The 15,361-nt window shown below is 44.4% G+C and overlaps 1 protein-coding gene across 1 annotated transcript; it reads left to right on the top strand.

Moving 5' to 3' along the window:
* Positions 1–13,318: 13,318 nt before the first annotated feature.
* Positions 13,319–14,430, top strand: LOC145392084 (uncharacterized). Its single transcript, XM_080266542.1, has 2 exons — positions 13,319–13,515; positions 13,605–14,430. Exons 1-2 carry the CDS (start codon positions 13,319–13,321, stop codon positions 14,428–14,430), a joined length of 1,023 nt encoding a protein of 340 aa, XP_080122668.1.
* Positions 14,431–15,361: the final 931 nt, after the last annotated feature.

The following is a 15,361-nucleotide window of genomic DNA, read 5'->3' as shown; positions in this document are numbered from 1 at the left end:
TTCTGCTCGAAATTTTGTATTTCCCTAACCGCAAAATGAGTACAGTTTTTTTTTTATATATATATACTGCTGGTGTCGGAATTTCTGGAGGTGGAATTTTATTAAAGAGGTTCAGCTAATTTTTTCTATTTTTGATTTGTCTGGTAGTGTTGTGAGGCTCTGTCGTATAATGATAGGAGTGACGTGTATTGGCACAGGCACCCAGGTAGAACTGAGTGCCCTTAATGCCTAAATATTTTCTAACAGGAAGGACTGCAGTTTCAAAGTGTGAGTTGAGGGAGTGGTTTTGGTACAGCCAGTGATGATGGAAGTATGGGTTGCCAGATATTGTTGGTGTTAGATAGGATTGAGGGCTCATGTCGGGAAGTATATGACAAAACTGATCTAATATGCTGTTGCTAGAGTAGGAAGACTGTATCTTCGCTTTGCTCAGAGTCTGCCACTGTAAGTGTCCTGAGTGTGTTGAGTCTGGGGGTCCACTGCCTCTTAATGTCTTATTTGTGGTCCTTAAAAGTGAGTCCAGTGTAGTGTGTCATTCGAAGAATCTTAGTGATGAATGTGTGTGTGATGCAAGCATATTGTTAAGTGTTATATTAGGGGACAACCTGAGCTCATGCCTACTACTGGTGGTGAGTGTGATGGTGGATCTGGCTGCAGTAACTGCCAGCCGACTGTCCTTAACCCATCCTTCTAGTGCGGTGCAGTAGTCTTGTCGCAAAGTGCAGGCTGTGTTTGCTGTATTCTCTATGATTGTTAAGGTAATGTCATGTGTATACGAATTATGTTTGTGGGAGGTTGGGATGTGGGAATATCATCCATGCATTGGCTGAAAAGTGCAGGTGAAAAAATGGACCTTTGTGAATATCTGTTATGAGTGTTTCGTGGTCGTGATGGCTTTCCCTATAGAACGTATGCTTCTCTACCAGATAAGTAGTTGGCATGCGAGTATTTGATGTTGCTCTTCATTTTTGTTTTGTAGATTTTCATGATTAGTTTGGGTCACGCAGATGGCATCAAAGGCCTTACTAACATCTATTTCTGAAGGAAGTGCATGTTGTGCAGGTCTAACAGAGATAATGCCCTCATATGCGTGTTGAGTGAGGTTGGTAAGTATGATGTCTGTGGAGTGCTCTAAAATAATGGTGTGAGGGAGTACGGATGACATGAGCTATGACTTAGTTAAGAATTAAGAGTTTGGATATCCTGGATGGCATACTGAGTAGTGTTATGGGTTTGTACGAAGAAGTGTGTGTTGAGTCCTTATTTGACTTAAGAATAATGGCGATTTTTCCATGTTTTAAGATGCTGAGAATTCCACAATATCTGTATGAGTAGCTGCTGTTTGTGAGGACCCGGATGCCGTGTGGTCCTAAGTGTTTCAGTGATGCCATCCGGCCCTGTACTTGTAGATTTCCTTGTTATCTTGAAATTTTCCGAGTCTATTCTGGAGTGAAGGAGGTTACACTGTGGTCTAGTGGAAAGGACTGCCGATGGAGAGACACTTGGTTTTCTGACTCAGTACGTGTTGGTGTAAGGTTACTTACGATTGCATAGTGGTTCAGAAGAATGTCTGCTTCATCTTTGTAAGAATGGATGTGCCGGGTGTTGGTAGTGGTGATGACAATAGTCTCGGTGTTTCACTGTGATTTAGCAGTGTTCTCAAGGTTTCTTATTGAGAGAGGAGGGGTTCTGGAGTGTCTGAGTGATGTTACAAAGACTTTAATTTTTGTTTTCGTGATGTTAATTTTATTGTCAATAAAAATTATAGTGTCTTGTGTACCTAGGACAGGGGAATTGTGCTGGAGTGAGTTGCTTTATTTTATGAGGTGCGCACTTTACTTGTGAAGTTTGGGTTGTGTCGTCCATTCCCTCGTGGAATATGGTGATTGTCTGCTTTAAGGTGACTATTAAATTTCATAATGTGCCTGTTAATGTCGGTGATAGATGTGTTGTTTAATGCACTGAAGTGATGTTCTTTTTCTTTGGAAATTTTGTCCAGTCTTCTTTCTTGTAGTTTTTGAAAGTGTGATTACCCTGGATTGAAGTGTATTCATGTGGTGATGGTGATAATGAGGTGTTTTAAAGGGAATTTAGCTTCTCTTCGCCAAGTAGTAACATGTGAAAGTGTTGGGGGAGGAGTGCATGATATTGGGTCTAGGTGTATTGTCAGGTACCACTGAGAATTTACATGGTGCTGAACTGTGTTACAATGGCCAGCCCTCGGCGTGCTACCTTTGTTGCGTTAGTACCAGGCAGTATTTACAGCGTTAAAGTTCCAGGTAAAGATAGATTTAGGTGTCTTTGTTTGGGAAAGATGTTGAGGATTGTATTGCACCAGTATGGCATGAGAGGTGTCATGGGGATTGAATGTAAATGTTGAAAAATATTTGATTTCTTGTTTGTGACCTGAGTTGACACTGAGTGACTTTTTCTAGTGTGGTGTCATTTTAGAAGAGTGATTGTGTTGACTGAGTTACGTCTTTGTAGATGATGGATTTGTGATTGTAAGGGATGAGTCCTCTTCAATGGCGATAAGTTCTGTCTGTGCGAAAATGTAAATAGTGTCTGGTGTGGAGTCTTGTGTGTGCGTGTGAGGTTGCAGGAGTCCAATGTGTTGTTGTGTTTGTGAAGAATATCTTCAGTTTGTGAAGTTTTGGAGCGAAGGCCGTCGACATCGAGTTGCAGTATGTTTATCATACATGTTCTAGGCGGTACACATCAAGTGTGGGTGTATGTTGTAGGTATAGTGTTTATGCGCTGGCACTGAGTTGTGGTGGCAGTGGTTGTGTGAATTGGAGGGGGTGGGAAGAATTGTGTTTGTGTGATGGGTGTGTCTATGGAAGAGTTGCACCTGTCACATGCCCATGTTCTGTGGTGTTATTGCATATGATGTGGATCCGTTCTCCGTGAGAATTGCACTGAGCAATTCCACATGTTCGCTCATTATCTCTGAAATGTAGAAAGCAAATCAGGCAAATACATCATATTTGAGGCCCAGGAATTCTCTCGCAAATGTGAGGCGGGAGGGAAATGACTGCTGAAGAGCCGTTCTCCCTTTGTGAAAGAAACGGCATGGAGAGCAGATGCCCCCACGAGGGAGACGACGCCCCGCCAGGCTTACTGAAGTTCTCCTCGCACAGTGCTGAATACGTTGCGAAGTTTGGCTCCCAGACGTGAAGTTGCAGTTGTTCCTCCTTGTCATGGATGTAATGTGATACCTTGGGCAGGCTCCCCTCCAGCATTGAACAACTCTGATATTTTGTTCCAGCTTACGCAGACAATATTCATCTGCAGGTGACGATGTAAATACTGATAGAGTACATCAATACCGTCCAAAAAATATACTATGGAAGCAGTGGAAAAAATAACATCTTTAGCCTGAATATTAATGTTTCCTTCTTGCTGTTACGGGAACATCGAGGGAGAACTTTAAAAAAAGAATTTCCTTATCTCGATTACGTATTTTTCCTTCATGCAGATACGAGGACACTGAGGGTGTATTATGAAAAAAAAAATCTTTAGTCCGAATATTTATGTTTCCTGTTGTTACCAGACGATTTCATTTAGCTTAGGATAGTATTCTACTAGAGAAGGGCTTAATTTAGGTTATACTTAAGTCCACCAGTTAGAAATATCTCACTAAAGCAGAATAAAATCATCTGGCAGTGACAGTGATAAGATATATATAAATTACGTTAAGTCGGAAATACTGTAGGTAATATGCACAGGAAATGAAATTCAAACTAGAATGAAACACACACACACACACACACACACATACACACACACACACACACACACATAAAGACAAACAGACAGAGAGAGAAAGAGAGAATGTGTCACAGAAAATACTCGGTTACAAAATCATAAACCGATTAACACCGACAAAGTAAAATGGATTATATTGTGCATCTGATTCATTTTGGCAGATGGATTAGAATGGGTGAGAGGGAAAAACAGGAAAAGCTAAAGTTTTTTATTTCCTTTCTTACCACATCTAACGCGGTAAAAGAGAGAGAGAGAGAGAGAGAGAGAGAGAGAGAGAGAGAGAGAGAGAGTAGAAGAGAAAGAGAGGCACAAGGATGCTTATACGGTGTTTATATATACGGTCGCGTAAGCATAGCATCCATCAGCTTGGCGATAATGAACACCAGGCCTTAGAATTAACGCTATGGGTGAGTGTGCTTCAGTGTGTGGGTAGCCGGGGACAAGTGAGGGACGAGGGAGCATTGATCCTGTGGATTTACTAGACAGAGACTCCAAAGGGTGGAGTTCAAGTGCAATGTGTGACTCCACGACCATCCTGTGAAGGTGTTATTGCTGTGAGGATATTACGCCCGTGAGGGACTAGTGTACTTCACACCCCTACCCACACACTGATACTGTAAAACGAAAACTGGACCCGCCACAAGTGAGTTGCCCTTGCTTACTTTTAAGAATACTTATTAATCTGGACGTGGTTGATGTCATGACATAACCCGATTATAAATGTAGGAAAGTAAGGACGAGAATTTAAAGAGATATGTGTTTACGAAGTAAACTGTGGTATAACATAGCATACTGAGGGTAAATTGTAATTCTGTGTATGACCAAGTGTTATAACAATGACGAGTGATGCCATTATAGCATATTGAGAGAGTAAAATTGCAATTCCTGGTATGACCGAATAAATGGTCGAATCAAGCTAGCTGGGTTTCATTACCCCGTTTCCCTCTCCAAGAGTGCAGGCGGCTACAGTTATACTTGGGATCCGCTGGTGGGGGGAGCGGGCCGACCGGCGATCACGATCCGACGACAGCGCTGGGCGGTGTTAAAGTCTACGGGAGCGGCCTACCTATGATCGGCGACACCTCTGCTCAGGACATCTTGGGTTGTGAATGAATAGACTCTGCAGGACTGTGAGTGTTGATAAACAACTTTACTCAGGCGATTGAAAGCTGGGAGCTGACACGCTACGTCTGGTTCATTATGAAGAAAATACGTTAGTTTACATACTGGGGAAGGAGTTTATTGCCTGACCCGGACAATGGTAAATAATTGTGATACATCAAATGTGAGAGATGTGAGTGTAATATTCAGGAAGTCGGTATTGATATCGTGACATCGTGTATATGCTATAAAGTAGCGAATTAAAACTAATTAGTGAACCTTGGATATTAAGAGTTGTGATTGATTTGGACTATGTTGATGATATTGTACTGATTTGTGGAAGTATTTACGAGATGCAGAGGGTACTTGATTGTCTGGTGGAGGAAGGAGAAAAAGTGGGATTGGTAATAAATTGTGGAAAGACTGAAATTATTAATATGAACGTGGAGAACCAAATCGATTGTGTAACTGGGAATAATGTGGTGAAGAATGTAGAAAATTTTAAATATCTGGGAACGATTGTATCATCTAATGGATCATTAAACAATGAAATTGAGGACAGGATTAGACAGGCTTGACGAGCTGTTGGAATGTTGAAATCTGTTTGGAATAATAATATGCTTTTGGAACATACTAAAGTAATAATTTATAAATCCATGGTTAGACCAATTTTAACCCTCTCGCGCACACATAAGTTTTATAAGTTTTGCCGACACACGATTTTACTGTACCCGCCTCCCGGCCAGCCCATCCGTGCGCCGACGAAAACGTATTCTCGCCTTATTTTCGCCACCCAGACCTCTATATATTGCCATGAAACCTACATATCTTATTCGCCGATGTTTGTTCTAGCCGATAAGCGAGAAAAAAAAATACATAAAAATACGAATAAAAGTATATTAAGCCACCGTGAATAAACATTTCTGAACGTCAATTTCACTTCTCAACATCCTAGTTCGAATGTTTTCCAGCATACAGAAAAATGTTTTTAGATGTTTTGATAGAGAATTTCATCAGCTTTCTAATGGGAAAGTCCGGTTTTGATACGATTTATAGTTTTTGAGAAAATACCAAAAACTGAAAGCCATTTTTTGAAAAAACAGGGAGCTTTTCTGCAAAAGTTTTCTCGCACACATTATGGTTTTATTTCAAAATCTTTTGTAGAATTTCATGAGCTTTCTCATGGGCTGCGCCGATTTTTGATAGGCCTCATAGTTTCCGAGTAAATCGCAAAAAACTATTGGGTACTCACGGCCTTGCTGCACTTTCATGTGCGCACAATAACCTTTATATTCCCGCCTATGTAACAACGACTTTTCATCACAGATATTACATTTTTATGTCCTGTACATACGTAGAATTCACTGATCTTTATCATGGTTCTTACAGGAAATCGATATGTCCAATAGTTATCGAGTAAATGGACGACAAACGTAGAATACTCCTTCTCACCCGCAAGCGAGATAAAAACACTCCTTTTCCCTACCTCGCACACATCTGCATATTTTCGCTCGATAGGTTTTTATTTCCATTTTTTACTCAGAGTATACACATATCATAAGCTTTTTGAAAGTGCTCTCAGAAACTCGACATGACCACCAGTCTTTTTGCTAGGTAGTGATACTGAAGCTGAACTTCTTCCATCTCGTATGTGTATATGTAAAAAAACAATACTTATTTGTGCAAAAACTATAGAAACATAGAAACAGGTCAATTTACAAATCAACAAAATATGGATAACCCACTTCCTCCAGAGGGTGTTGAGATGTTGACAGGACCTTGATGGGGAGTTATGTAGCATGTGTGTGTGTGTGTGTGTGTGTGTGTGTGGCATATTTTGTTCTCTCCTCCTTGCACTACACATGCGATGCACACAATAGATTTCTCCACGAACATTCGCTGCACGACATACGTATGTATGTGTGGCATATTTCTTGTCTCTGATCCTTGTGCCAGGTTTTTGGTAAGTCAGTCAATGTATCCAATATTTCTCGGGGAACACTCGCTGCACTATTTTATTTGTATATTTCACACTAGACCATATGCAATATAGCACTGTTTGAGATTGGTACAATACCTTTTCACTGAAGTCTGTGATTGTGTGGCGTATTAGTTGTCTCTGATACTTGTGCTAGGTTTGAGCTAAGTTAGTCAATGCATGCAATATTTCTCAATGAACACTCGCTGCCCTATTATATACATATATTTCACACTGAACCATATGTAGTATAAAACACTAACACATGATTCCATCCCAACCTCCTCTATTATTCCCCTCCTGACTCTATGGCGTATGTGACTGCTTGTTTCCTTAGTGACTATGGCATATCTCTATGGCATAACTAATGCCTGCTATGGTAGGTCAGTTATTTCACTAATCCAGGCACTATATGTTTCACAAAATATAAGCACTGGCTTCTTTATAAAGGTAAAATACTCACATCATTTACGGGCAGGGTGAAGCAGAGTGGAAACCCCGTTATAACAAACCACACTCCTACCTCTAGGCCTAATGTCTGATAACGGGCCCCAATGCTTTACAAACAATATATCTGTGTTCCATAGACCTAATCACTTCACATTATAGTAAAAAACACTGTACAATCACAATATTTCAATAATGGCTTTAGCCTCGGGTGGAAGGGGGGAAAATGGTAGATTTAAAGGGACGACTGACAGCAGCGCTACCCTTCAGCCTGCCTGGTCATGAGATACTAAGGTTTTTCTGCTGCGCATTGTCTCATCAGAGCAGTCACAGTGTTCCAAGTGTTTACCTCGGAAGAGAGACACACCCACCAGAACACACCAAAGTTTGACACAAATCGGCCAAAAACTTTCCTTTTGACGGCGTTTTTTCCGCATAACAATGCAATTCGCGTCTTCATGCGTTGTTATGCTAAACCACAAAAAACGCGATTTGCTTCAACGTGCCTCGGAGGGTTAATTTATGGGCATGAGCCATGGTACAGTACAATTGCAACAGATCAGAAAGTACTAGGATTTGAGAATAAAATACTGAGAAGGATACTTGGGATAAAGCGACAAGACAGAGTTACAAATAAGAGAGTAAGGGATATTACGAGAGTGGAACTCAGTTGATGAATATGTGAGACTGTCTTGCTGGAGATGGCAAGAGACAAATATTGGTGGAGAGAGTTCATCGAGGCCCTATGCATCCCTTGGGGTGCCACAGGAAATAATTGATTGATTATTTGATTGATTGATACTAGGCTGTCATAGATGAGGTTCTGGTGTGTCACTGTACTTTATAAGCTGAACTCAGTGCTCGCTGTCTGGCTGTTTGGGTGTATGATGGAATAAACACTGCATGAATGGGAGTGTGACTAAGAGAGTTTAACAAAAACAAAACACCAGGCGGAACCCAACCTAACATACCAGGCAGAACCTGGCCTATAACATACCATGTGGAACCTAACCTGAATATACCGGGTGGAACACAACCTAACATACTGGGCAGAATCCAATGTAACATACCAGGTGGAACCTAACCTGTAACATACCAGGTGGAACCCAACCTAACATACCGGGCAGAACCCAACCTAACATACCGGGCAGAACCCAACCTAACATACCGGGCAGAACCCAACCTAAAATACCATGCGTGGAACCTAACCTAAACATACCAGGCAGAACCTGACCTAAACATACCAGGCGGGACCTAACCTAAGCATAACAGGTAGAACCCAACCTAACATACCAGGTGGAATCCAACCTATAACATACCAGGCAGAACCTGACCTGATCATACCAAGTGAAACCCAACCTAACATACTGGGCAGAACCTAACCTGTGACACACCAGGTGGAACCTAACCTGAACATACCAGGCGGAACCCAACCTAACATACTGGGCAGAACCCAACCTAACATACTGGGCAGAACCCAACCTAACATACTGGGCAGAACCCAACCTAACATACCAGGTGGAACCCAACCTAACATACCAGGCAGAACCCAACCTAACATACCAGGCAGAACCTAACCTGAACATACCGGGCGGAACCCAACCTAACATACCAGGTGGAACCCAACCTAACATACCAGGCGAGACCCAACATATAACATACCAGGCAGAACCTAACCTGAACATACCGGGCGGAACCCGACCTAACATACCAGGTGAAACCCAACCTAACATACCAGGCGAGACCCAACATATAACATACCAGGCAGAACCTAACCTGAACATACCGGGCAGAACCCAACCTAACATACCAGGCAGAACATATCAGCATGGACAACCCAGAGGGAAAGGAACGGGTAGAACATGACGGGCAGCATGTAACCCATGGAACAGCCCAAAGGAAAGATGAGGAGGCCAGGGAAGCAACAGAGGGAAAGGAGTTAAAGATGGATGCTGTGGGGGTGATGATGGAACAAAGGGAGGAGGAGAAGGCCGAATCTGGGCTGCAAAAATGCTTAGAGAAGTGGCCAGCAGTTGAAAGCAGACAGGCTGAGGCACACAAGAACATGTACGTGAGGGTCCTCATGCCGGCTTTGCAAACCCTGCAAGAACAGAACAAGGCAGTCCATGATTGCCTGACACAGTTGGAGAGCATGATGGGAATGGAAGGGAGGAACGAAATGAGCTTGAGGTCACAGGTACAGCCAGTGCCAGTAAAGGTACGCGAAGGACTGGCAAAGAGGCCAAGATACAGTGATGCTCAGGAGACAAACAAATGTGGGAGATTAGGGAACCCCAGTGGGAGGAGTGAGAACAGACACAAGAGGCCATGACTTTACATTAAGAAGAGTCGACAGTTAGTGGGCAAAGGCCAGAGTGGCAGAGGTTGAAAAAATTTGAAACCGACTAGATGGAGAACAGAAGAGCCGACACGCGCTACCCCTATGGACATTGAGGTGATAGCCTCCGGCTTGAAGGAACTGTATGCCACCATGAGGTTGCCACGGACCCAACTACCAACTTTGAAGGAAATAGCCGGAGGGAGTACTGGGATTTTATCTGTGCATTCGAACGGCACATTGGGAAGGCCACAGTCCCAGAGGAATATAAGCTGCAGATGCTCGTGTAAGCATGTGCAGGGCATGTCAGGGACACACTACAAATGTGCAGCTATTTGGACCCACGAACTGGTTACAAGAAGGAGAAGGCCATATTGGAGGACAGATATGGAGACGACATCAGTATGTCCGAGAGATTGTGGAAGAAATACTTGAAAGGGCCCGTGATCAGGGATGAGGATGAGGGTGTCCTTTGAAAATTCGCCGACGAGATAGGGTCATGTATTTTGAGTCTGGAGACCATCAGGAGATTATGGGAGTTGGACACTGTTCGCTCAATGGACACACTCTTGCGTCGGTTACCTGAGAGGGCACTTAGGCGGTATGAGGATGAAGCCTTTGCCCACAACAAATGATACGGGTATTATCTTGATGTTAAATGGTTGAAAACCTATATTCTGGAGGAGGCAGACAGAGTACGTGTGAGGAGGGGAACCAAGGAAAGGGGAGTGTCCACCAAGTGAGCCATTGAGGTTGGTGCTAGAAGGAATCCAGACAGGCGTGTGACTGGCTTGGCCACCATTAGTGATGATGAACCTGCAAGTGTGAGAGACATGTGTCGGCTGTGCGAGGGGCTGCACACACTGGCAGGATGCAAGAAATTCCATGCCATGAGACTGGAAGAAAGGAGGGTCATGGTCAGACGGCTCAGATACTGTTAAGTTTGCTTGAATGATACCCACTTGGCAGCTGAGTGCCAGACCTCAGTATGGTGTGACATAGAGGGTTGTACTAGGAAGCATTCGTGATGGATACACCCAACTGGCCCAGTAAGGCAAAGGCAGGAGTCCCGGTACCATGGGAAACCCAGGAAGGGAGATGGAGCAAAAACGCAGATGGAGGATGCCGAGAGAAGATTGTAGTTGATACACTCAGTGTGAACGGGCGCATGGAAGCAAGCAGAGAGTACACCGAGCAGAGGTGGAGAGGAGAAGTGCTTCCTGTGGACAGGCTGACAAATGGAATGAGGCAGGCATGGAGGGGACACTTAAGAGGCCCAAGCTCTACAGGGGCAAAGGCGGGAACGAATGACTCACCACCACGACAGGGACAACGTGGCTTCACAAGTTGGCATTGCCCATTGTTGAGGTAAAGGTGGCTAGTGAAGGATCGGATGCTGTGGTCCAGACAAGAGAGCACTTTTGGACTCTGGCAGCTACCAAACCTTCTGTACGACCCAATTGACAAGAAGGCTAAGGAGGCACCACGGAGAACCACATGCGTAACACTAGACACTATAACTCAGATGACGGTGCAGTGAAATGAGGAGATACACTTGGTGGTTAGCAGCAGGTGTTCCCGTAAACCGAACCGGAAGATATCGCTGCCTGGATGATTGTCACTCAGCGACTCCCTGCAGCGCTGAAAAACTCAGTAGCCTCTGTACAGGACACAGCACAATGGAGTCATTTGGCGGAAATAGAGCCACTGAACATGTATGAAGGTGAGGTACAACTACTGATTGGTTTTGATGTGCCACAAACATTGACGCCCTTGGAGGTCAGGGCCAGGAGCAGTGGAGAACCTTTTGCAGTAAGGACACCAATGGGATGGACCATCAGCGAACCTCTACGATCTCATGCTCAAGTGGAAGACAGATGAGGTAGGAAGTGTGGCCAGAGTTAACTGCAACTCTCAGGAAACATGACTGGAGGAGCAAGTGCAACAGTTTTGGGAACTGGACGCAAGTTACCTGAAGAAGGGAGATGGCTTATCAGCTGAAGACAATAGGGTGTTGAAATTGTGGCTGGGCACAGCAACAAAGGTGATGGAACACTACCAACTCCCTATACCATTCAGATGAAATCCATCCAAGGTCCCTGACAACAAGTTAATGGCATTGAGGAGATCAGAGGGCCTGAAGAAGAGGATGCTCAGGGACCCATCCTTATGCCGGCTCTGTGCAGAAGAGATGCAGCTGCTGCTAGATGAGGTTATGCCGAATTGGTTCCCGATAATGTACTTTACACACAGGCTCACGTCACTTGGCATCTGCCATACCATCCGGTGTTAAACCCGAACAAGCCCAGAAAGGTGCACATCGTATTCGACTGTGCAGCAGAATGTGCGTCAGTGTCTTTAACCCGCCCCATCCCAGAGACGTGAATTCACGTCCTCACATGATGTGCACTCATATCCCGGAGACATAAATTAACGCGGCAACATTGCAAGGTCCCTAATTTGCACAATTTTCAATTTAATTTGCACAGTTTTCAATTTTCGCAAGTGATTTTTGGCATGTATACACAGGACACCTTCCTCTACAAGATGCCAGGTAGGGACAATGCCTTACCCAGCATGACCTCCTCCCCCCCCTGCATGCCCTTTTCTCAGCAATTCACCTGTTATCAGTGACCTGGCCAGTAAAGCCATGTCATGCCACGGTACGAAATTCAGGGCCAGAGTGATTCCCCAATCGATGACAATGTGGAGGACAAACATTAGAGGAAGAAACAGTCAGAAATTATGATCAGGTAATGTGGCAAAAAAAGGTCAGGAATGGTGATGAGTTAGTGAGTGAAACAATGCTTATAATGCCTACTGTATATTACCGTTTGAAAACCAATATACTCTCATACTACATATAAATTCGTAACAAATAAATAAATAAATACCATTTATGAGTGGTGTGGAATAGTTATCCTCCCATAGAACTCGTTTTCTTTGCAGCCAGCCTGATAGAAAACCCTGTAAGGTAAGGAGGTACTCCTACCTGGATCGAGTATTTTAAACCTCAGGTGAGCAATTTCTCTATGAATTTTCAATGTTTCTCACCAAAAGCGGATGTTTGAGCCAAAAAAAAAAAAAAAAAGGTCCAAAAATGTCGGGACTGGGGCGTACCACTGCCCAGAAAACGTCGGGATGGGGGAGGTTAAACAGCCAGGTACTACAAGGGTCCGACCTAAATAACAAACTGCTGGGGGGTACTCCTCCGGTCTCGCCAAGGATCGATGGCCCTCTTGGCAGACATAGAGGCTATGTTTTACCAGGTCAAGGTAGCTCCGGAACACAAGGACACCCTACAATTTCTTCGGTGGCCGGAAGGGGATGTACAGTGGACTCCTCAGGCATACCAGATGACGGTACACCTTTCAGTGGAGTCTAGAGTCCGTCATGTGCCTTGTATGCCTTAAAACAAACCTTCCTAGATCACAGAGATGTATGTCCTGATGATGTGATGGGTGCCCAGTGAAAATTTATGTGGATGACCTGCTTATTTCAATGCAGTCCGCCAAGGAAGGAGTAAGAATAGCAGAACAACTGCAGCACGTCACTCACCAAATGGGCAAGCAACAATAAGGAAGCACTTGAATCAACAATAAGGAAGCACTTGAATTCATTCCCGAATCAGAGGGGCATAAAGGAGTAAAGGAAATCGATCTAGAACGCAAGCCTCTCCCTGAAGAATGAGCATTGGAGCAAGGTGGGACCTAAAGAAGGACCAAATGGCAGTGGTCATCAAGCACTTTGAGCAAGAAGGGTCAGCTACAAGGAGGGGCCTCTTTTGTGTAATCAGCTCACTGTATGATCTGCTTGGATTCCTTGCGTCATTCCTCATTCACGCCAAGGTCATCTTCCAAGAGGAATGCATGAGGATGAAAGGGTGAGATAAGGCTATATCTGGCATCACTGAGGTACAGTGGGATGGAGACTGATTGACCAGGTGTTAAAAGGGTGTCATGTTTGTTGCAGAGTCAACTGGAAGGAGTCACTGCAAAGACAAGCTGACCTCCCTGCCAACAGGGTATGCATGGTGAAGGCACCATTCACGCATACTGGAGTTGACTGCTTTGGACCATTCATCAAAAAGCAGGGTAGGAAATGGGTGAAGCGGTGGGGTTGTCTGTTCACTTGCCTGAACTCAAGAGCCATACACCTGGAGATTCTCGAAGGACTAGAAGCTGACTCTTTCCTCAATGCTATGACACACATCTCGGCAAGGAAGGGTGTACCAGAGCACATTCAGTCCAACAATGGAACAAACATGATTAGAGCAGATAAGGAACTCTGGGCTGCAACTATCAGCTGGGAAAAGGATGACAAGGTACACAATGCATTGTTAAGGAGGGGAATTGAGTGGGAGTTCAACCCACCACATGCATTGCCCATGGGCAGTGTCTGGGATCAACAGATCTGGACAGTCATGAAGGTCTTGCAAGCGATAGTAGGTGCGCAAGTTGTGGATAATGAGCGACTTCACACACTCTTCTGTCACGTGGAGGAGATAGTCAATGGAAGGCCCATCACCCCGACCTTCAATGACGTCAGCGACCTCGAAGCTCTTACTCCACTCCATATTCTGCACCCTAAGATGGTACCCCACTGCCCATTAGGAGGTAAAGCCGAAGAGCCCATAGGGGACATCTACCGGAAGAATTGGAAGTACGCACAGTTCCTAGTGGAGCAGTTCTGGAAGCGATGGTTGAAGTTGTACCTACCCTCCTTACGGCAACGCCAAAAGCAGTTCAAGCGGTTTTGTAATTTCCTAGTGGGGGACCTGGTATTGGTGACGGATTGAAATGTACCCATAATCATTAGGTTCTGGGAAGACTGGTAAAGGCAAATCCTGGTGACGATGGTGTGGTGAGACATGTGAAGGTCAGGACGTCTGCACGCAAACCCTAAACCGCCCTGCAAACAAGCTGTGTCTGCTGGAAGGGAGTGGTGAGTGAAAGGGTACATGGTATTGGTCGTAACCGACCAACGGGGGGAGTCTTACCACATCTAACACAGTAAAGGAGTGAAAGAGAGAGAAAGAATAAGAGAGAGAGAGAGAGAGAGAGAGAGAGAGAGAGAGAGAGTAGGAGAGAAAAAGAGGCACAAGGATGCTTACGCAGTGTTTACACGGTGCTTATATATACGGTTGCGTAAGCATAACATCCATCAGCATGGCGATAATGAACACCAGGACATCGAATAGACGCTATGGGTGAGTGTGGGTCAGTGTGTGGGTAGCCGGGGACAAGTGAGGGACGAGGGAGCATTGATCCTGTGGATTTACTAGACAGAGACTCCAAAGGGTGGAGTTCAAGTGCAATGTGTGACTCCACGACCATCCTGTGAAGGTGTTATTGCTGTGAGGATATTACGCCCGTGAGGGACTAGTGTACTTCACACCCCTACCCACACACTGATACTGTAAAACGAAAACTGGACCCACCACAAGTAAGTTGCCCTTGCTTACTTTTAAGAATACTTGTCAATCTGCACATAGTTGATGTCACGACATAACCTGTTTATAAATGTAGGAAAGCAATGACGAGAATTTACAGTGATATGTGTATACAAAATAAACTGTGGTATAACATAGCATATTGAGGGACTAGAAGCTAGGCGGGTTTCATTACCCCGTTTCCCCCTCCAAAAGTGCAGGCGGCTACATCCTTAATGATTAGGGCTACAAAGAGTCCATTCTTAGAGACAATATACAAAACGGAGAAAAATGCATA

Source organism: Coenobita brevimanus, chromosome 2, assembly GCF_032717465.1.
Source record: "Coenobita brevimanus isolate Jiangsu-jjx chromosome 2, ASM3271746v2, whole genome shotgun sequence".
Classification (NCBI taxonomy): domain Eukaryota; kingdom Metazoa; phylum Arthropoda; class Malacostraca; order Decapoda; family Coenobitidae; genus Coenobita; species Coenobita brevimanus.
This window is presented reverse-complemented; position numbering and strand designations above follow the sequence as displayed.

Excerpts from the sequence above, each read along its gene's own strand:
- LOC145392084 (XM_080266542.1), top strand. The coding sequence starts at position 13,319 with ATGAGCATTGGAGCAAGGTGGGACCTAAAGAAGGACCAAATGGCAGTG. Across the intron at positions 13,516-13,604 it reads GAATGCATGAGGATGAAAGG|AGTCAACTGGAAGGAGTCAC; the intron begins GTGAGATAAGGC and ends TGTTTGTTGCAG.